Source organism: Cheilinus undulatus, linkage group 8 (assembly GCF_018320785.1).
Source record: "Cheilinus undulatus linkage group 8, ASM1832078v1, whole genome shotgun sequence".
NCBI classification, from domain to species: Eukaryota; Metazoa; Chordata; class Actinopteri; order Labriformes; family Labridae; genus Cheilinus; species Cheilinus undulatus.
The window spans coordinates 29453728-29472372 of NC_054872.1; the positions used below are offsets into that span (position 1 = coordinate 29453728).

An 18645-nucleotide genomic window follows, 5' to 3' on the forward strand; every position below is an offset into this window, starting at 1 on the left:
CTATCCGTCAATCAAATGAGATGTGCCAATCAGTCTGCAGTAAGGTTTTTCCTAAATACAATCGAAACCATTGTGGTACAAAAAATTTCACCCCCGCACAGTGAGAGAACATGAGGATATTAGCTAATGAGACACGTTTGTTTTTTTTAAACCAGGCTGAAAACCACTTTATTTCTAGTGTAAAATCCGGCTTTTTAACAGGTGTTCAGGACTTCCGGTGTTCCTCTATTCCTCCCAGCATTGTGAGTATTCTTGCTGTCTTTCTCTCTGTTACGCTTTGACTCGTCTCCTCAACCGGGCATGCGTCTTTCAAACTCTATAAACTCCAAAACTTTGTATACAAACACACCTAAATTGCTGCTGGGATTGAAGTTACTAATGTCCGCCATCTCCTGGTGTAAAGTGGTAATAGCGCAGAACTCTGCCATAGCCCTATCTCCCAATAGTAAAGAATCCTTAAAAAAATTTCTGGATCCAGACGGTGATCCGGATCACTCCCAAAATCTAATCAGTTCTTCCTTATGCCATTTCTGACATTTCCTGAAAATTTCATTAATATCCATCCATAACTTTTTCAGTTATGTTGCTAACAAACAAACTAACTAACAAACTAACTAACAAACCCACCCGATCACATAATCTTCTAGGTGGAGGTAAATTTTTATTTTTATTTTTTACATCAAGTAACAAGTGGGGCATTATTTGATGAATAAGAGTTTAAAAGGGGGGAAACAATGGATGTGGAACCATGTCTGAGTTCACCCAGGTCCCCAAAATTGCAAAATCTGCCACGGCTGAGGAGGTTAAATAACTTTCAGCTAACATATCTTTGTACATAACTAATGAAAGCAGTTTGTTCTTTAGTTTGATCATTTCATCATTTGTGACAGTTCCTTGCTAAAACTTACAGCTCAAAGTTTTTCATTTGAAACATTGTAGGCAACATTTTTGCAAGCTTGCTGTGATTTTTATCAATGTAAATTGGTCCTCCTGTTACACATAACATTAGCTGATAAATTTTCTTTCTGTGGTTGGGAATTGTAATTCTTATTTTTTTTTTTTTTCATTAAAATGACTTGAGTATGTAATTATTAACATAAAAATTCATCTGCAGATGTATGCTGATATGCTCACTCTGCTGATTCAGCAGCCTTAACAAAGAAGCAATTATTTATCAAAGTTATTTATTCAGTGAGTAAACTCTTAGAAACACATAAAGGAGGACCATTAGGAAATATATATACACAAAGCCAAATATTACTGCCAAGTAAGCATCAAACAGTTGTAAACCACAGTTGTAAATATTTTTGCTGGACTGTATCAAATTTTAGACTCGAAATGGTGAGAGAAAAAAAATGAATCGGTACAGTTGACTCAATCAGTTATGTAACAGTGTCTGTGTATTTTTTTTTTTTTACTTTATCTCTTGAATGAAAAATCAAGGTGACTGATATTAAGTCATGTATTCAGAAAATAGAAGAGAAAGAACAGTTCCCACTTTTCAGACTTCACAGTTCATTCATAAAACAGTTTCATTATAGGCTAAGATATTTACAATCATAGATGATTATTGGAAAGAGCTAAAAAGGTTATTAATATTTTACAAAATGCTTCATTTTTGTGTCGTCTAATGAGATTTAAAACTGGTGCTTAGATATTGTCGGTGAAAATAAATACCAAGGCTTCTTAGCAACTGTGGCAGAAAAAAGTAAACAATACAGAAAGGAGTTAATCTAAAATGATTAAGTGTTCTTATAAAGAAAACAGCAACTAGAGGCATCACTGAGATTGTTACTAATATTCCACATCATCGAGAGAAATCTGATCAATTGCCATGCTAACCCTAAATTTGGTTTCTTGGACTTCTCCTCTCTTTAAGACATGCACATGTGCACAGAAATGATCCGTTACAGGGAACGTCACATTATGCTGGAAAGCAGAGCTATTGGAAGAAACCATTCCCGCTTGGCAAAAATCAACTGCAATACCACAACTGTAAGTGGCTACTAAAGCCATGATTCAGGAAACAAGCCTAGATGGGCAAAAACTTGATGATCTAAGTCAACCATTTATGTTTACAAAAACATGTGTACGACTTTTTTATGAGACAGAGAGAGCATCTGATTACTGCCTAACAATGTAAACAGTGGTCACCAGATAATAACATTTGACCAACATATGTAAATACATCATTTTTCTGTTCTTGCAATGAGCAAATACTCAGTAATAACCAGGATTTGTGTGCATGTAAACAGTTTTGTAGTGTACGTGGAGGTCAACGTGAGTCAAATCCAATCTGGCTAGATTTCTGCAGAAGGCACTGAGGCTTGACATCCATAGATACCCATTTTATGGAGTTAAATCCATTTGGGAAAAAAAGAAAAAAAAAGAAATGTTGACCTATAACAGTGGAAGAGGAAAATTTTACAGGGATATTTCATTCATTTGGTTAACACTGAACCATGAGTGTCCAACAAAACCTTCACAACCATCAAAGGCAGCCTCCAACAGTGACAGGGGATGATATCAGAGTGCTTCCCTTGTCATCTTAATGAAAGTTCGTCCCTTGAGTCTTTAAGTTTCATATTGTTTTTGAGCACCAGTCAGACCACAGAAACACCCTGCGTCGGAGAGTTAAGACCTGTGATCACATCAGGCCTTTCAATGTGGGCCAGCGCAGAACAAAGAAGTCCCAGAGTGGAGCTTTCTTTCTGGGCCCAGTTAGAGAGGAGCGTGTGAGCCGGGGCCTCTCCCCGCCCAAACAGGTCCAGCTGTTCAGGCTCGTAACCCAGCGCTGCGCCCAGCTGCCTCCACCCCCGGCCCCCTCCCTCCTGCAGGAGGCGCTCCACCTCTTCCTGTCTGTGAGGGGGGAGGTTGATGTACAGACGGGTGTCCTGCTTGCTGTCCGTCTTTGTGCCTGTGAGAAAACAAAGAAATAAGACAACTGTTAGATTATTATAGACAAACAACTGCTGATAGTAATGTTATACAACTCACTGGTGAAATATTTTTTTATATAATGCACTGGACTTAAATAATGTCTGTTTATACTGCCACCATGTTTTGCTCTATACTATAAGATAGATTTTTGTCCCTTCCTGAACAACTTAAATGTTCTTTTATTACTTCTATTTACATCTGTTGCACATATTTTTTTAGCATTGCTTTATTTTTTTAATTAAGGCTGTCAAAAAATCAAAATTTGTAATAGTGATTAATTCAGTTTTTTTTAAATATTTCTGTAAATTTTGTACAGAAATTCTGAAGACCTACAGGTCAGTTTAAGTTACATTTGCTAAGTTGAAAATCTTAATAATGAGTAATTCTGTTATTGTTGTGTAGAAAATAAATATTTTAAAGTGGAGTTTTTTTCTCTTTGACGATCATGGTTTCTTTCTGGGCATTAGAGAAGTCAAACACTTCCAATTTGTTAACGTTTTGATATAGAAAACTGAATAGAAACCTGCATTTGTTTTTGCAGCTTTTTTAACTCAGTTTGACCATTTTTAACCAATTTTTGCCTCTCTGTAACCATTTTTTGTTGACTATTTACTGCCATTTTTGCCTTTCTTACCCAATTCATGCAGCTCTTATCCTACTTTTGTCCCTTTTAACCAATTTTTGCTGCTTTAAACCATTTTTTACCTCTCTGTAACCACTTGCCACTTTTTTGGCCAATTTTTTTCCATTCTTAACCGACTTTTTCCACCTTTTTATCTGCTTTATACCATTTAGCACTCATTTTTGCCCCTTTTTGCCTCTCTTTATACCCCTTTTAGGCCAATTTTTGTCACTTTTAACTCATTCTTAACAAGTTGAGCCTTTTTGTCTTTTTGCAATTATTTCATTATTTTTCCTTGATGTTAGCTCAGTTCCTTTGACTTTATTTTCTGGCACCCTGACATTTGTCAGATCATGGTTGAGCTATGATGTCTATGTAGTGTTTTAGTCAATTTTCCTATACACATTGTTAACATTACCAAAACAAAAGCTAATTCTGAAAAAGGCTATACTGTACTACAACATAAATATATAGGGTTTTTTTTCTTTGATAAGAGTGATTATTATTCAGGTTAAATATAAAATACCGTTGTCACAGATTAACTTTACAATGGACCACAGTTGTCCTGACCTCCATGGACCCCGATTTGGCAGGGCTGCAGAAAGCCTTTCCTTTAAACCCCTTATGAATGACCTTGACTGCAACAGACTGTCCAGTCTTGCAATAGCTCAACACATGGAGGCAGGAAAGCACATATATGTGCATCTTTCTACTTAGATTAAATCACAATAAACAAATTGGGGTTATACCAATAAAGAAAACTTTGAGTGGTCAGATACTCTAAGCCAGTAGTTCTCAAATGGTCTAGCTTTAGGACCCATCAGTTGAGGACCACTACTCTGGAAAACCTTTAAGAAAAAAGTTTAACAAATTCTAATAAAAATGAGTTTTCAATTTAGTAGTAAATCCTCAGTACCATTAAGCCTTGGTTATATTGAGATGAAATAAACAACAAGGCTCTTTTGTATAATAAAATGTAAGGTAGGATGGTTAGCAGTCCATGCAGAATTCAGATTGTACATGATTTTCTGTTCTTTTATTTCTTCCCTTTTAACTTCATCATTTGGGTCGAGTCATGTAGCTTTGCTTGGCTCGGTTTCCCCTTAAACAAGAGAATCTTGATCTCAATGAGATTTTTTAAATAAAGATTTAATGAAACAAAATTATATTGAGACAAAGCTCTAGATGTTTATTAGCCTTATTAAAGCATCTGAATCCTGTTAGTTTAGTTCAACATCAAAGAGTGTTCGTCTGCCACACCTTTGCTGGGCTGGTTGTCCTGCAGGCTGTGTGAGTCCAGAAAAACACCACTGTCACTTTGGAGCTTTTCTCCCTCTGGAGATGTTCCCAACTCAGCCGCTCGGGCCTTAGAGAGAGCCTTCTTCTGTTTACATGACCTCCAGCTGAGAAGAGCATAGAAAACAGTGTCAGTTAAGCCATCCACAGGGCAAATCTTATTATCTTTATTACATCCATATAAGGGAAAGGCACCCATCACTGGCGGAAAAACCTCACCATTTATACGCCACATAAAGGAGCAGGCCGAGCACCACAGCAGCCAGAACAGACACATAGGCCAGGATGTTGTTGCTGCCGCCCTCGTCCTGCGGCGTAAACTTGGGTGTTCCAGGCGCAGGGCTGGCCTCCCCCCCAGCTATCACTTCTTCTCCACCAGGCAGGCTGGGTGTATCCCGAGTCCCATCAGTCCCATCCAGAGACGGACGAGACAGAATGTGGAGTTTCTTATCTTTAAAAGAAATATATGTGTCAGGAGGAGGATCATTGCATCTGCACATCAGAAACACATCTGAACTGCATAAATTAGAGCCAGAAATAATCCCACAAAAGCCTGCACGCCTGCTGTAATGATACCCTCAGTCATCCCGCTCTCCTGGGGTTTAGAAACCTTTCATTGCCCCTGTTTCCAGCCTCGTTCTCCCTCCTGTGGTCTGCCTATTTTAGGATCAAACACTACAAGGTACTGTGCTGACCTCTCTGGGGTCAGGGGGTTGTGACACATGGACCTGGAGTGTGTACAGATGACCTTACTCCTGGAGAGCAAGTGGGACGAGTCTTCGGGGTCAACAGCCTCACTCAGCCTCCAGGTTCGTTGGGGCAGTTAACCTAAAGTCCTGTCAGATTCATAGCATTCAGATTATAGCACTTTACTGAGCTCTTTTTTTCACTGCTCATGTTTCCTCAGCTCAGTGTTACAGAGCGTTCACATGAGGTGTGGATGCAGGTGTTGACCACATGTCCTCGTATTAATTAGACCCTCCCACATGCTCTAGGCCTCCCATTCTTTTATCTTTTACTATAGCTGCCTTTCCCTGCATTAGATTTCTAACAGATGAGGCTCGCACTGTTCTATATTTTCTTTATTGCTAGGATATCCCGTTAAAAGAGGGACTTTGAATGCTTTCCAACTTCTACACTCTTGTCTCGCCAGAGTCTATTTGTTCAATCAAACCACAGCTAAAACAAACATTTCACATAAATGTCATCATAGTAGGCTCTAGAAGTTATTTTTGCATTAACAGCAAGAACTATGATTTTCACAAAACATTACTGGTTGAGGACTATTTTCAGCAGAGTATTAAGTGCATTTGTAGGAATTAAGAGAAAAAAGGAGATAACCATTGGATAAATTTTCTCTCAGCTAAGTGTTTGTGTTCTCTGTGTTAATAATGAAGGACATGTCCACAGATAAACTTGGTAGATTTCAGTGTATTTAAAGTTTAAGAATAAAAAACAGAAATAAGGAGCGTGTCAGAAGCAGGCCTAATGTGGAAAGGATTAAAGTATTTGTCATCTGACAATGCCACAAATAATTATCAAATCATCATAATATAATTATATATAATGACCATAATATACAATGATACAACACTATTCAAAATCATGCAGAACCATAACATACCATATCATACTGTATGATTGGGCTGGGTGATATGGTTTGACGATAAAAACCTTTTTTCTTTTTTTTTTTTAACACCAAACTTTATTATTGATTAATCTTTGAAAAACTGACTCGAACAAGTTTTTCTTTTATTTTGTCGGCAACATTTATCAAAATGTAACTGAATTTTCCTCCTTAGGTTAAAATGTAAACTGTAAACTTGTCCTACAGTGCACTTTGGTTTCAGGAAAAGAAGGTTATTTACATTTACACTTAGGGTCTGTCAGTTTTAAGAAACAAATCAATGCTGATGTCCCAATGTGGCCTAAAAGCAAGACCATCAGAGGTACAGTATATCGATTATTTCTGTATGTGTATTTAATTGTCAATCTCTGCCACTTCTCTGAATCAGTGTTAGATGAAAATTTTCTACTCACTAAACAAAATGTGCTTCATTATAATTCTACAAAAAAGGTTCACAGTGACTTCTGTCTGATTTTAGAAAATTCAGTCGGGTGATTTTCTTGTAGTTCATACACACTGCTTTTGCATAATCTGTGTGTGAATAAAAGACATATCAGTTTGTTTACAAGGGCCACTAACACTAACAAAAATTAAAATTAAGACAAAAGCTTTAACTTTTGTAAGAACTGCGGTGATTTCAAGAGAAAATCTAATTTTTTTCAAAATTTGGTTTTCTAAAAAAACATCCATCCATTTTCTACACCACTTATCCCATTCTGGGTCGCAGGGGGCTGGAGCCTATCCCAGCTGTCTTTGGGCGGGAGGCGGGGTACACCCTGGAGTGGTCGCCAGCCAACATCCGGGCTGACATACAGAGACAAACAACCTAAACTCACACCTATGGCCATTTTACAGTCACTAGTTAATCTATACAGCAAATCTTTGGTGGCGGGAGGAAGCTGGAGTACCCGGAGAAAACCCACGCATGCACAGGGAGAAACTCATGCAAAATCTGCACAGAAAGGCCCTTACCAGAAGCGACAGCGCCAACCCCTGTGCCACTGTGCAGCCTTCTAAAAGCCCATTTTGGAAATAGAATTGATTTATTGCCCAGTCCTGTCATATACCAGACTGTATGATACAATACCATTCTAACCATGGAATGCACTGTTGTAGTAATTTGCATGGTATTATATTGCGTCGCAGTATAAAAAATTCAATTGGATAGGATACGATAAACCTTCTTGTCCTTTTAGGGAAATTTCTTTAGTGGACTCGAGTGCTGCACATGTTTCAGCTTTAAGTGACATGATATGAGCCTAACAAGCACTTATTGACATTTAACCACCACACATTTGTTAGTATCTAATTAGCGGTAAAAAAGGAAAAAAAAGCTATACTTTTAACTTCAAAGCAGATAAGTTGTAGTACAAACACTTATACGCACATGGGTCATTTTAATACATGTTCATGCTATTTTTTTTTCCTTTTCATATTTTTTCTTAACTTAAACATGCACATAATTTTTTAAGGCTTGTCCTTTCTGAAATGTTCTTATTCTTTCTAAAGCCTAGCTCTTTGTCAAACTTACCCATGCAGAGAGTGTCAGAGTTGGGCATGCAGGCTCGAATCTCCACTTCACTATCTGAGCACTGGGTGCAGGTCTGGCAGGGTTTGGTGCTGCTGTGCTCCTCAGAAAACGTTCCTGGCCCACAGACCTGACACTGCCTGTCTCCTTTAGGGCCACACTCCTGGACAACACCCTGACCACGGCTGCACTTGGAGCAGGGCGCACATAGGCCATAGTTGCTCAGAAAAAAGTAGCCGCTTCCACACTCGCATTGCGTGTCTTCAGTGGCAGAACAAGAGGCCAACGTGGGGATGCTGCGGGGACACTTTGAACAGGGAAGGCAAGCACTGAGGCCTTCAGATGAGGAAAATGTTCCTGTGAATCATTAAAAAAAATCAGTGTCAGCCTTCAAGTCTCTCACAAATATCAGTTGCGCATAGATGCAGCAGATTATGAAACTTTAAACAGATGACAGAGGTAAGGATAAGGCAGGTAAAGCATAACTAGAGTAACAGTAGATGATAATTGCTCACCCTGTGGGCATGGTGTGCACTTGGTATCTTCTTTCCCACACTGTACCTCCACTCCGAAGCCTGCAGGACACAGACTGCAACACTGCCCTGACTCAGTGAATTTACCACTGGTACAGGAATCTCCAAAGACAACCTACAGCAAACAAAGTTAGAAAAAACATACTCAAAATTGAGGAAACAGGAACACTCTGGCATTTTTTTATTGAGCAGAATAGTTAAAGAATTCATATCAACTAAAGAAGTAAAGTACAGTTTTCTTTGTCTTATGAAATTTCTACATATTTGAGGAAATCACATGCATCCCACCCCTGTAAATTTAAGAAGCAAAGTACAGGGTGAACTGAAAATGGCCCTTTTTTATCTTTCTATCTGCCTCTGTTTTCACCTTTAAAGTGCTCTCAGTCCTTATCTATAAGTGGGTAATGGAGAGCCCAGCTCTGCCTAAGACTTGAGGGATATATCAGACATTCCTGATAGCTTGTGCAGCAGTGTTAGAGCCTGACAGGACGGGCTGGATTTAATCAGATGGCTTTAGACCGGTGGAAAGAATAAGACATGAAGAGATGAAGGAAAACACTCAGAAAAGGAGGAAGGAAGAAGTAAAAAAGAGCTTCCCCTCTCCCACTCATTTCAGATCATGGTGAATGACTGTGGGTGTGATTACAGTCTATGCGTGTATTTCTTGACCAAAGAAAAAAAGGAGAGGGGGGGTATAAAAAGGAGACGGTTTCAGCCCCAGGCAAGGGTGTCAGTTATCCAAGGCTGCCCAGCATGCAAGTGTCTGTTTGGGTTAGAGGGGGGGGTCCTTTGAAGTGGCTAAGCCCTGCAGGTGTGTTTATGAAGGTCAGTGTTTCACTAACTCCCCTTCTCCAGACTCTGAACGACGGCATCTTAAACATGCACACATTTAAAGGGAGATTGGCCCGCTCAGCCTGAGGGCTGACAAGAGCAAACAGATGTCTAACAACTCACCTCCTGCTAAGGGGAAAAGTAACAACTAAACAACCCACTGATGTCTCTCTTTGTCTCTGAAGTCTGCCAAGATACATGGGGCAACATGTGTGAACCTGTAGAGCAGGCCTGTTCAATGACTTCTTTTCCATTTATTCAGGAATGCTGGATTTGACAATTTAAATGTGTCAACAATGCATCCTTTTACTCCTCAAAGCAAAGTAGTTTTTATTTTGAGCTTACACTGTTTTGTTTTTTAACATTTTTTACTCAATTTAATCCTCCTAAATGTCTTTTGTTTTGCATTTATTTGCCATAAAACTATCATGCCTAACAATTGGTCAAAAAAGCCATACTAACAGATAACATTGGAACAAAATACCAATGCAGCTCCTAACTCATGCAGTGCAGTTTGGAGTTAATGGTGCCTAATAATCATATTTTAATCGTAGAAAATTGTGCTATTTAAAGATTTGCCTCCTAGTCTTACTTAGTTTTTCACATCTTTGTGACTCTTTGTGGTGGTGTTTATGGCAGGGGGGTCATTTAAACAGCAGTGAAAAGAGATTAAGAGATGAAGCATGAGAGGAAGTGAAACTTGCAATGGATTAATCAGCACTCAACCTTTAATGGGACATTTTATATGAAAGGCTCACAATATCAAACATCGCAGAAACACTGTATCAGGATAATGGTGTTACTGTGGGTTAAGGATCAGTTTACCACAGTGTATCCCATAATATAATTTCATAACCTCCCGTATTGTAAAATATGATATTGTGTGTGTAGGTGTGTGTGTGTCGGCAGGGCAAAGATCTTGGGGGCGCAAGGCTTTATCTGCTCTGAGGCTGCAAAAATAAGAAGTGCAAATACTGACTAAAAACATGATAAATCAGTTATAACGTAGTTTATACAAAGGTCTTTTGATAAGAAAAGCATGCATAGGCCTTTTTTGTTATGATTTTATCTGTGAAACAATTAAAATCTATGTTGATTTTTGGTTGATTTTTGGTCCTGGGGGGCTTTGCTTTTCTTAGGTACATGTAAGGGGGGCTCCAAGGAAAATTGGCTGGGAAACACTGTCTTAAGACATCATATCTTATTGTATTTTATGGTAATGAATCCTATTGAATCTAATCATATTGCATAGTATCCTGTTTCATTGTATTGTTTCCTATCCTATCTTATCATATTCCATTGCACTGCACCATATCATATTTTGTCTTTACGTATCTTATTGTATCATATCATATTGTAATGTATTATATTGTATTTTTTCCTACTGTATCATATCTTATCACAAAGTGTCATATCATATTGTATAGTATCTTATTGTATGCTATGGTATCATATCAGATCTTACTGTATGGTATTATTAAATCACATCGTAGTTTTATCGTTATTTTCATATCATGTTGTTTTGTACCATTTCTTAAAATGCACTGTATCTTATATTATTTTCCATGTGATTCCTACCACTACTTAGAAATGATCAAAGACAATCAGCTGGCTCTGTAAGGCTGTATCCATAATGTAACATTTAAAAAACAAAAACATTTACTATCCTTCACTTTTTTAACACCTTTTTCTATGTCTTCATTTTAGGGCCAAATTAGGGTTGCTAAAGGACTTTGATTTGCCCACAGTCCTCTGACTGAATGGGTCTGCTGTAGTCCACCACACCGCACGCCATTCTAGTCACAAAACACTGAACTGTTCCCTGCTGATACTACAGGAGGAACAGCTTTGAAAACTCGGCTCCCCTCCTTCCAAAAACAACAGCCAGTTTTACGGCGGCGCTCACCAAGGGGCCTGATGATATCTGAGCAGCAGCCACAGACCCCAGATCAGAGGTATTAGGCTGACAGGGTGGTAGGATCCAGCAGTCAGGAACCAGTGGGATGTTTGGAGTTGGCAGACTGTGACCAAGTCCTGGACCGTAATAACTCGCAGCACAAAGGCTTCCTGGTATCTCTCTGCTAACCCTCGCTAACCTCTCCCAGCCCTAAATCTATTCTCTGATAAATATTTGGTGACAGTGGCTCTGTCTGTTTTATTTTTACCTCCAGCGTGGATTTCTGTGTTTAAGAGTGGCCAGTGTGAGTCTGGGATGGTTTAGCTCTGTAAAACCAGCCTAGCAGGCCAGCTGGGCTCAGACCAGGAGCTGTTAAATCCTGGCACTTCACCCACAGGTGCCCAGAGTACTGTAAATTATTTTTTCCCCCACTGGAAATGAGTGTGAACAGTGATTCACTGAGAAGAGGAATGACTAAGCTTTTATCAGCTCTTAGCTGCATTTATGAACTGATACCATAAATGGATAAATGTTGGTTCATAAAGGAAAACATTCTGTGTACAATTAATGCTTACAAACAATGAAACACGGTAGATCATGGAGATATGAAGCTAATGATTACATTCAATGATTTTAAAATTAATTCATTAGACCAGAGAGCCCAAACTGTGGTTTTTGGCCCCATTCTGGGCACAAATGGGCTCCAGGTGGCCTGCAAGAAGTTATTTAGAACTACATTTTTTTAAATTCTTTTCATTACTTTCTTCTATTCTATTTTTTATTTGGTTTTCTATTAATCTTAAAGCCTTTAAAATATCCAAACATTTGAATGTTACATTTTATTAATTTTTATTCTATTGTCATTTGCCCACTTGTGCACACAATTTTTCAATTTTCATTTTTTTATTCCCATTTATTTTTTTTTCTCCAATTCCCAGTTTATGAAAAAACAGATTTATCAAAAATAAATTAGGAAATAATTTATTTCAGTCTAAAGTGTTGATTAGAGTTGTGTGAAAGTATTTGTTAGTGTCTTGGCCCCAGATTTTTTTCATGTTTCAATTTGGCAGCATTATACAAAATGTTACAGTGGTTATGAACTGGTCCTGAGTCAGAACCCATCAATACCTCCTCAACATCATATTAGGAACCCAAATTTCTTAAATCTTTCATTTATGTCCAAATATTTGTAAGGAAAAATGGGGCAGTTTGGACTTGAGATAAACAAAAGATGTGACAGAACAAAGAGAAGGAGCATATCCTTCAAAATAAAAGCACATTGTGGATTTTTTTTGCCACGTAATTTCTTATAGTTAAACATCCATGACCCACTGAAAATGGCTTTGTAACCCACTTTTGGGATCTGAACCACCAGTTGAGAACCAAAGTCTTATACAGAGCATGTTTAGTGCAGGACATTAACAATTCTTTATTTCAATATCATTATGTGGCACATTATGAAATGTAGGAAAGCACCATATTGGATTTTTGACAATGTCCGATATGCTTTTATTTCCAAATTCATTTTAGCTCATAATAATGAGCTAAAATAGTAAATGGATATACTTATATTATGCCAATAATTTTGTGTAACCCTGAAATGCTTTTCATCTATTTAGCTGTAACTTTTAACTGTTATTCGTCTAACAGTATCCCTCTGTTGTTCTGTATCCCTTTGGTGCAGTGTTTAATTTTGAGAGAAGCTGGTCTTATCTTTTGCCCCAAGGGCACAAAGTCTGAAGGGATGGGGGTCTGCAGTTGCTTTTTCCATTGAGGTAAGAAGCTGCAATCTGCAGGGATTCCCCGGTGAGAACAGACGGACCACCGAGGAGCACTGCTTTCAATGGGGCTCTCAACTCCACGGCTGCCGGAGTCACTCAGTCATCGGGGATCACACTGCCATGCGCGCACATACACACACTTCATTTTGGCTTGAAACATTTCCCCTCCCCATTTGAAATGGGACCACGTTTGAAGCGCTGGAGTTTCCACAGTTAATCTAATCTGCGTGAAAATAAACACACAAAAGGATGCTCTCTCTCTCCCTGTGAAGACAATGACCCTGTGAGCCTTCACGAGCTGCCTGTGACAGCTACACACAGAGGCCTCTGCCTCTCAGCAGAGACAGCCTGAGCCGAGGGAAAGTAAGGAGCACATCCCAGCTCCTCTGATAACTGTCATCAGTGTATGGGGGAGCAGGAGGGACAAATTAAAGGACATGGGTTTCTCTTTTTTCTCCCAAACCTACAATCCTGAATCACACAAGACAGCCTTTACTTTTAATCTACTGCACCAAAGAGCAGACAAGTGTTTCAGATTTCTAAATAATCTGGAGTCTTGCCCCCTAGAGAAGTCTCAAAAGTATTCTGTGGAAATTCAAATGACTGTGGTAACAAACCAAACCCCCTAGGACTTAAACACACATACACACACACACACACACACACACACATACAGAACCACAAACTGGGAGAAATTGATGATAATTGCTTTGCTCCGGATATCCAGACCCCAGCAACGCTAAAAGCTGAGCAACTTTTTCACCAGGAAGTGCCTAGAGCGACAAATGTGCCCACTTTTACTGTAAATACTGACAAGAAGAAGAAAATCAAGGAAAGTATGTCCTCACAGTCAGCTTTAGATCTGGTGAGTCACAGAAGAATCATTTGAGAGTATAAATGACATCTTTTCAGTGGCATAAGGGGGCAAAACAAAGTGTTCAAAAAGCAGATCTGAGACTCTTTAAAGCCTAACAGCCTGATAAAATGAAAGAGATAAGCATCACATGCATATCTCTTGAAGGTCTTAAGTTTTATCCCCACACTTTGATCTTACAAAGGCGCTGTGACTCTGATGAGCATGTTCAGACAGGACTACAAGCCCCATGGGCTTTCTGGAGGTGGATGAGTGTCAAACGATTGTCTGCATCCATGTAGGCAGAGACTTTCTTTTCACACTCATCCCATCTTAATAGTAGCCTATTAAACATCACTGAAACTATAATTTGTTTATAAAAGCCATCATTTGACTAAACTGTCTGCTCCTGTCTTGTGTTATTGTCTGGTGTCTTGACTAAGTCTCATATTTAAAGGATGTTTAGTGACCTCTGAAGCCAGTCTGTGGGAAGAAAAAACAGCCTAAAGAGGAGTGTGATTGCACTTTTGAGCTTACAAACTTCACAAGAAAGTCTGGATGGCATGTAATCAGAAGCCCACCCCCTCACTTTTTCCATTGTTATGTGCCAGTTTCACAATGTCAACTCATATTCACCAATAGGAGCCATGTGACACTGCCTTAATGAAATATGGCTGTGGTGTAAACCAGATTTCCTCTGGGAACAATGGGCTAACATTTTACTGGGTAGGCAGAGTTTATATAAGCTATATACTGAAGTTAGTATGTTTACAGCAGAGTGAAATAAGAAAGCAGAGCTTTATAAAGGCTTTAAAGTAGTGAGTGTTGCTTACTTTTAAAAGTAAAAGCGCGCAGATGCAAAGAAGCTTCATGTCTTCAGTCTCCAAAATCCTCCTCTTCAGCCTGCAGTTTGGTTCGTCTTCAAATCTCTTTCAAACGTTCGTAAAACTTCCTCTTCTCTGTGTCTAGATACAACGTCAAAGGAGAGGTCTGTCGTGATACTTGCTAGTCCTGCAAATGCGTAAGTTTAGTACAGTCCAGTTATGATCAGAAGCTTTTACGCATGAGAAAGTGGCTTCAAAAAGCAGCCTGTGTACTCCGCAGATTCTCCCAGTCACAGCTCGGTGGATGCATTTCCTTCTCTGAGCGCATTCCCTGCTGTTACCGTGTAAGTTGACACAAAGTTTCCTCTGTTTCAGCCTGCAGGATGCAGACAGGACTGCCACCTCTCCAGCCGCTATCCAACAGATGAGACAGGAAAAGACCCCGCGAGCTCTCCTGGGCCTTTTCTCCTCCCATCTCCTCAGCTTTCATAGCAGCTCTGTGATTGGCTGCATCCCTGCGACGCGCTGCAGGACCCCCGATGTAATGGAAGGCATCAGGTTTGACTCTGTCACACTGTGTGTGTGGTTATTGCTGAAGATAATTGATTGATTTATCGTTGTTATACCTGCTGGAATAAACACGTGAATGTTTAGAGTAGAGGCACACTCACTGAGGGGCAGTTTTAGACTCCAGGCAAAGACCAGTGAGAGGCTAAAAGAGGTCATAGTAAATATACTATGTAAGATATATTTGTTTTCTGGTAACAAAGACAAGTAATACATTCAAATCTGAAATATAAATACATAAAACCCAACAGTACTTGCTCATCAGTTCTGAGAAGAGCATTGTAATTCAAACTCCACATCTTAGTGTTTTATCATTAATCTAGGCTTGGTGTATCTGATAAAAATAAACAGTATATACTCAATACTGGTGAAACTACCCTTTTTATGTCACAAATCACACATTAGTTTCTGTTGCATGTCATTTTACCATACTGTAATAAATACTGTAATAAGCAAATTTACTGTTTCAGTATGTCTAGGGATGTCTCTTTTTATAATTTGTTTGATATGAAGACATTTTTGAGCTTTTCAAGGGACTTGGATCTTACGGTGGGGCCAGGGTTAGGTTTTGGATTATTGATATCTATTTCTATATGATTTTATTCACTCTTGGCCTTTTATTGGTAATTTTAGCAGTATACTTCATTATTTAATACACGCTTTTGGACTAAATCTGGAGGAATCTTGAAGCAAGAGGTCCATGGAAATTGTTTACTTTTGCTTAATGGTAAAACCACCTACGCGCCGACTTCTGATTTGGTTTCAGAACAATTTTTTGGTCCCGGATAAAGTTCAGGTAGCCTTTCAAAACTGCCCTTATAAAAATTATGAGAATGAAGAAAAAGAAATAAATAGCTGTTAAAAATATGTGGAATTAGACACACGATCAACTTACAAATAATAACAATATTTACAAAGAAACATCACATCTCCTTTAAAATGTATGTAATATATATATATAGACTGATATAGGTGTACAACAGGCTTCTGAAAAGAGGCAGCTACTTGTCCTTTACCTTATTATTTTCTTGTAATGACAAAGAGTATTAAAATACATGACACTAAGTTTTTAGACACATTTACTGACTAGATTAATCCTTTAACGTGCGCACATGAACATGAAATCTATGTTTTATTTTCATTAAGAAACAGTACAACATTATAATCAAGGCACTGGCAACTATCATGTTTGGTATTATAATATAGCCATGAATACAGAAGGAAAATTTGCACACATTATACATTTTAGAGTGAGAGTTTGACTAAAATAGTACTAAAAATATACTAAATAATACTGAAACAGTAATACTAAAAACTTTAGCTAACAATCCCTGGTGAACTTCAAGTAAGATTTACTTAAGAATTTAGGGCTTCCACTTAAAGTTTATTTATTATTATTTTATTATCTTTTTATAGAGTTTATTAAAATATGATATTATTACCTTAGAATGGTCTGAGTGTGTAAGTCATCGTCATACATACAGTCATACATACTTTAATATGCTACAATTATTTAAAGGGTTATATGTATGCTTTCATCTTTTGTTTGTTTTGTTTGACACTTAAAAATTTGTGGTCATTGTTGTTGCCTTTTAACAACTGCCAGTAGGTTCAAGTCAGCTTACACTCAGGTCACATAAAAAACCATAGGTCCAGCAATTTTTTTGTTCGCCATGAAACAGGAAGTTTATCCAGAGTCTTAAAACACCTATTCAGCCACACATCTTAGTGCAAAATTTTTGAATGAATATCAATTTTTGAAAACTCTGCAAAATCCAATGGGTTCTTCTTGATTTACAGAAACTTTACAGAAAAGTTACTTTTTTTTTTGCAGGTGATCAAAACTCATTGGACAAGGCTCGTAAAAGTTCGATGTCCCTCCCTATAAAAGCAAGCTACAGTGTCTTAAACTTCCTGAGACTAAAACAAAATTTTAGTAGAAAGGGATTTTAAGTTACTGTAAAAACAGTTAAACTGGCTCGTGAACAATGTTAAGGGATGTTATTATAATTTCCTTAGACTGCTGTTTTAATATTTTAACCCACTCTGCTTCTCTTGTTTTCAACTGGTTGAGTCACAGGACCCACCATCAACTCCTCAAGGAGAACTGCGACCCAAATTTTTGAGATTTCCTTGATCATTCAGAACTATTTAATAAAAAATTAGAAGAGCTTGGGCCTAAGACAGTACAAAATGTGTAACAAAACAATGAAACAGGGAGAAAACATGCATGTTTTATAGAGTCACATAGACAATTTGGCACAATTTTTTTCCCCAGCCACACATCCATGACCCACTGAAAAGGGCATTGTGACCCACTTTTGATTCTCGACCCACCAGTTGAGAACCACTGTTTTAAGACTGAAAAAACTTCCTGTTTCACGGCGAACAAAAAGTTTTTGATGTGACTTGAGCTCAAACCGACTTGAACCCCCTAGCAGTTGTAAAAAGGCCACAATGAACAACAATGACCACAAACATGTTCATATTACATTTGTGGAAAATAATTAGAATTTGATAGAGACTTTACTTTCCCCACAAGCATAATAAATCACTGCAGATGTAACATTTGTAGCAAATTTGTGATGCAGTGTGTGATAGGAAACTGCCATTACATTGGTGGAATTCTGATGTTAAAAACTACAGATTTCTGTCAGATTTGTGGTTTATCATGTTCATGGGAATTTATTACGTTTGCAGGTGTAAGAGTATCCCATGTACTTTTTTCAGGCACTTTACTCCAACGGTTTTATGCCACTTAAACACTACATTTGGATGAAAGTAGTGTTTTTCTTGTTTTACACTGTCATTCATTTCAAAAATTTTACAAATTTCACCAACATTTTTCTTTAGATTCTGTATATTCACTGAAAAAGTCCAAATAATAATTATTCATCATTATTAACTTAATACAAAGCAGATCTATTTCCCCAATAGGGTGAGGTGATTATTACATAAATTCATTAAAATTTATAACAAATTGTAACAAAGGGCATATTGTGTAATAAGGACTTCCATGAAATCTTAATATATTTAAATTCTATCTTTTTAATTCTATTTGAGTTTTATTTGGCAGCAGGGATTTAAATGTGGTATATTTTAATCTATATCTCCCAACACAAACCCAACAGAAACAAACTTGTTAAAACCCATCAGTAGATCCTTTTTTCAGATCATCTGGTTTTATTGAGGTTGGTGATCTTCTCGGTTTTACAGCCCTGCAGGGATTGTTACATTTAGCTGTGATCACTGGTTATCAGAGAGAAAAGACGGCATGTGAATCAAACGAGAAGCTCTGAAGGAGAGGAACATGTTTGATCTCAGCAATTCAAAAGATTAGAAAACC

The 18645-nt window shown here is 38.0% G+C and overlaps 1 protein-coding gene across 1 annotated transcript; it reads right to left on the reverse strand.

Moving 5' to 3' along the window:
• Positions 1-659: 659 nt before the first annotated feature.
• nradd (neurotrophin receptor associated death domain) lies at positions 660-15138 on the reverse strand. Its single transcript, XM_041792766.1, has 6 exons — positions 14742-15138; positions 8529-8661; positions 8017-8370; positions 5078-5309; positions 4823-4965; positions 660-2917 (listed from the first exon to the last, which is right to left on the reverse strand). Exons 1-6 carry the CDS (start codon positions 14778-14780, stop codon positions 2604-2606), a joined length of 1215 nt encoding a protein of 404 aa, XP_041648700.1. The 5' UTR covers positions 14781-15138; the 3' UTR covers positions 660-2603.
• Between the last annotated feature and the right edge of the window lie 3507 nt (positions 15139-18645).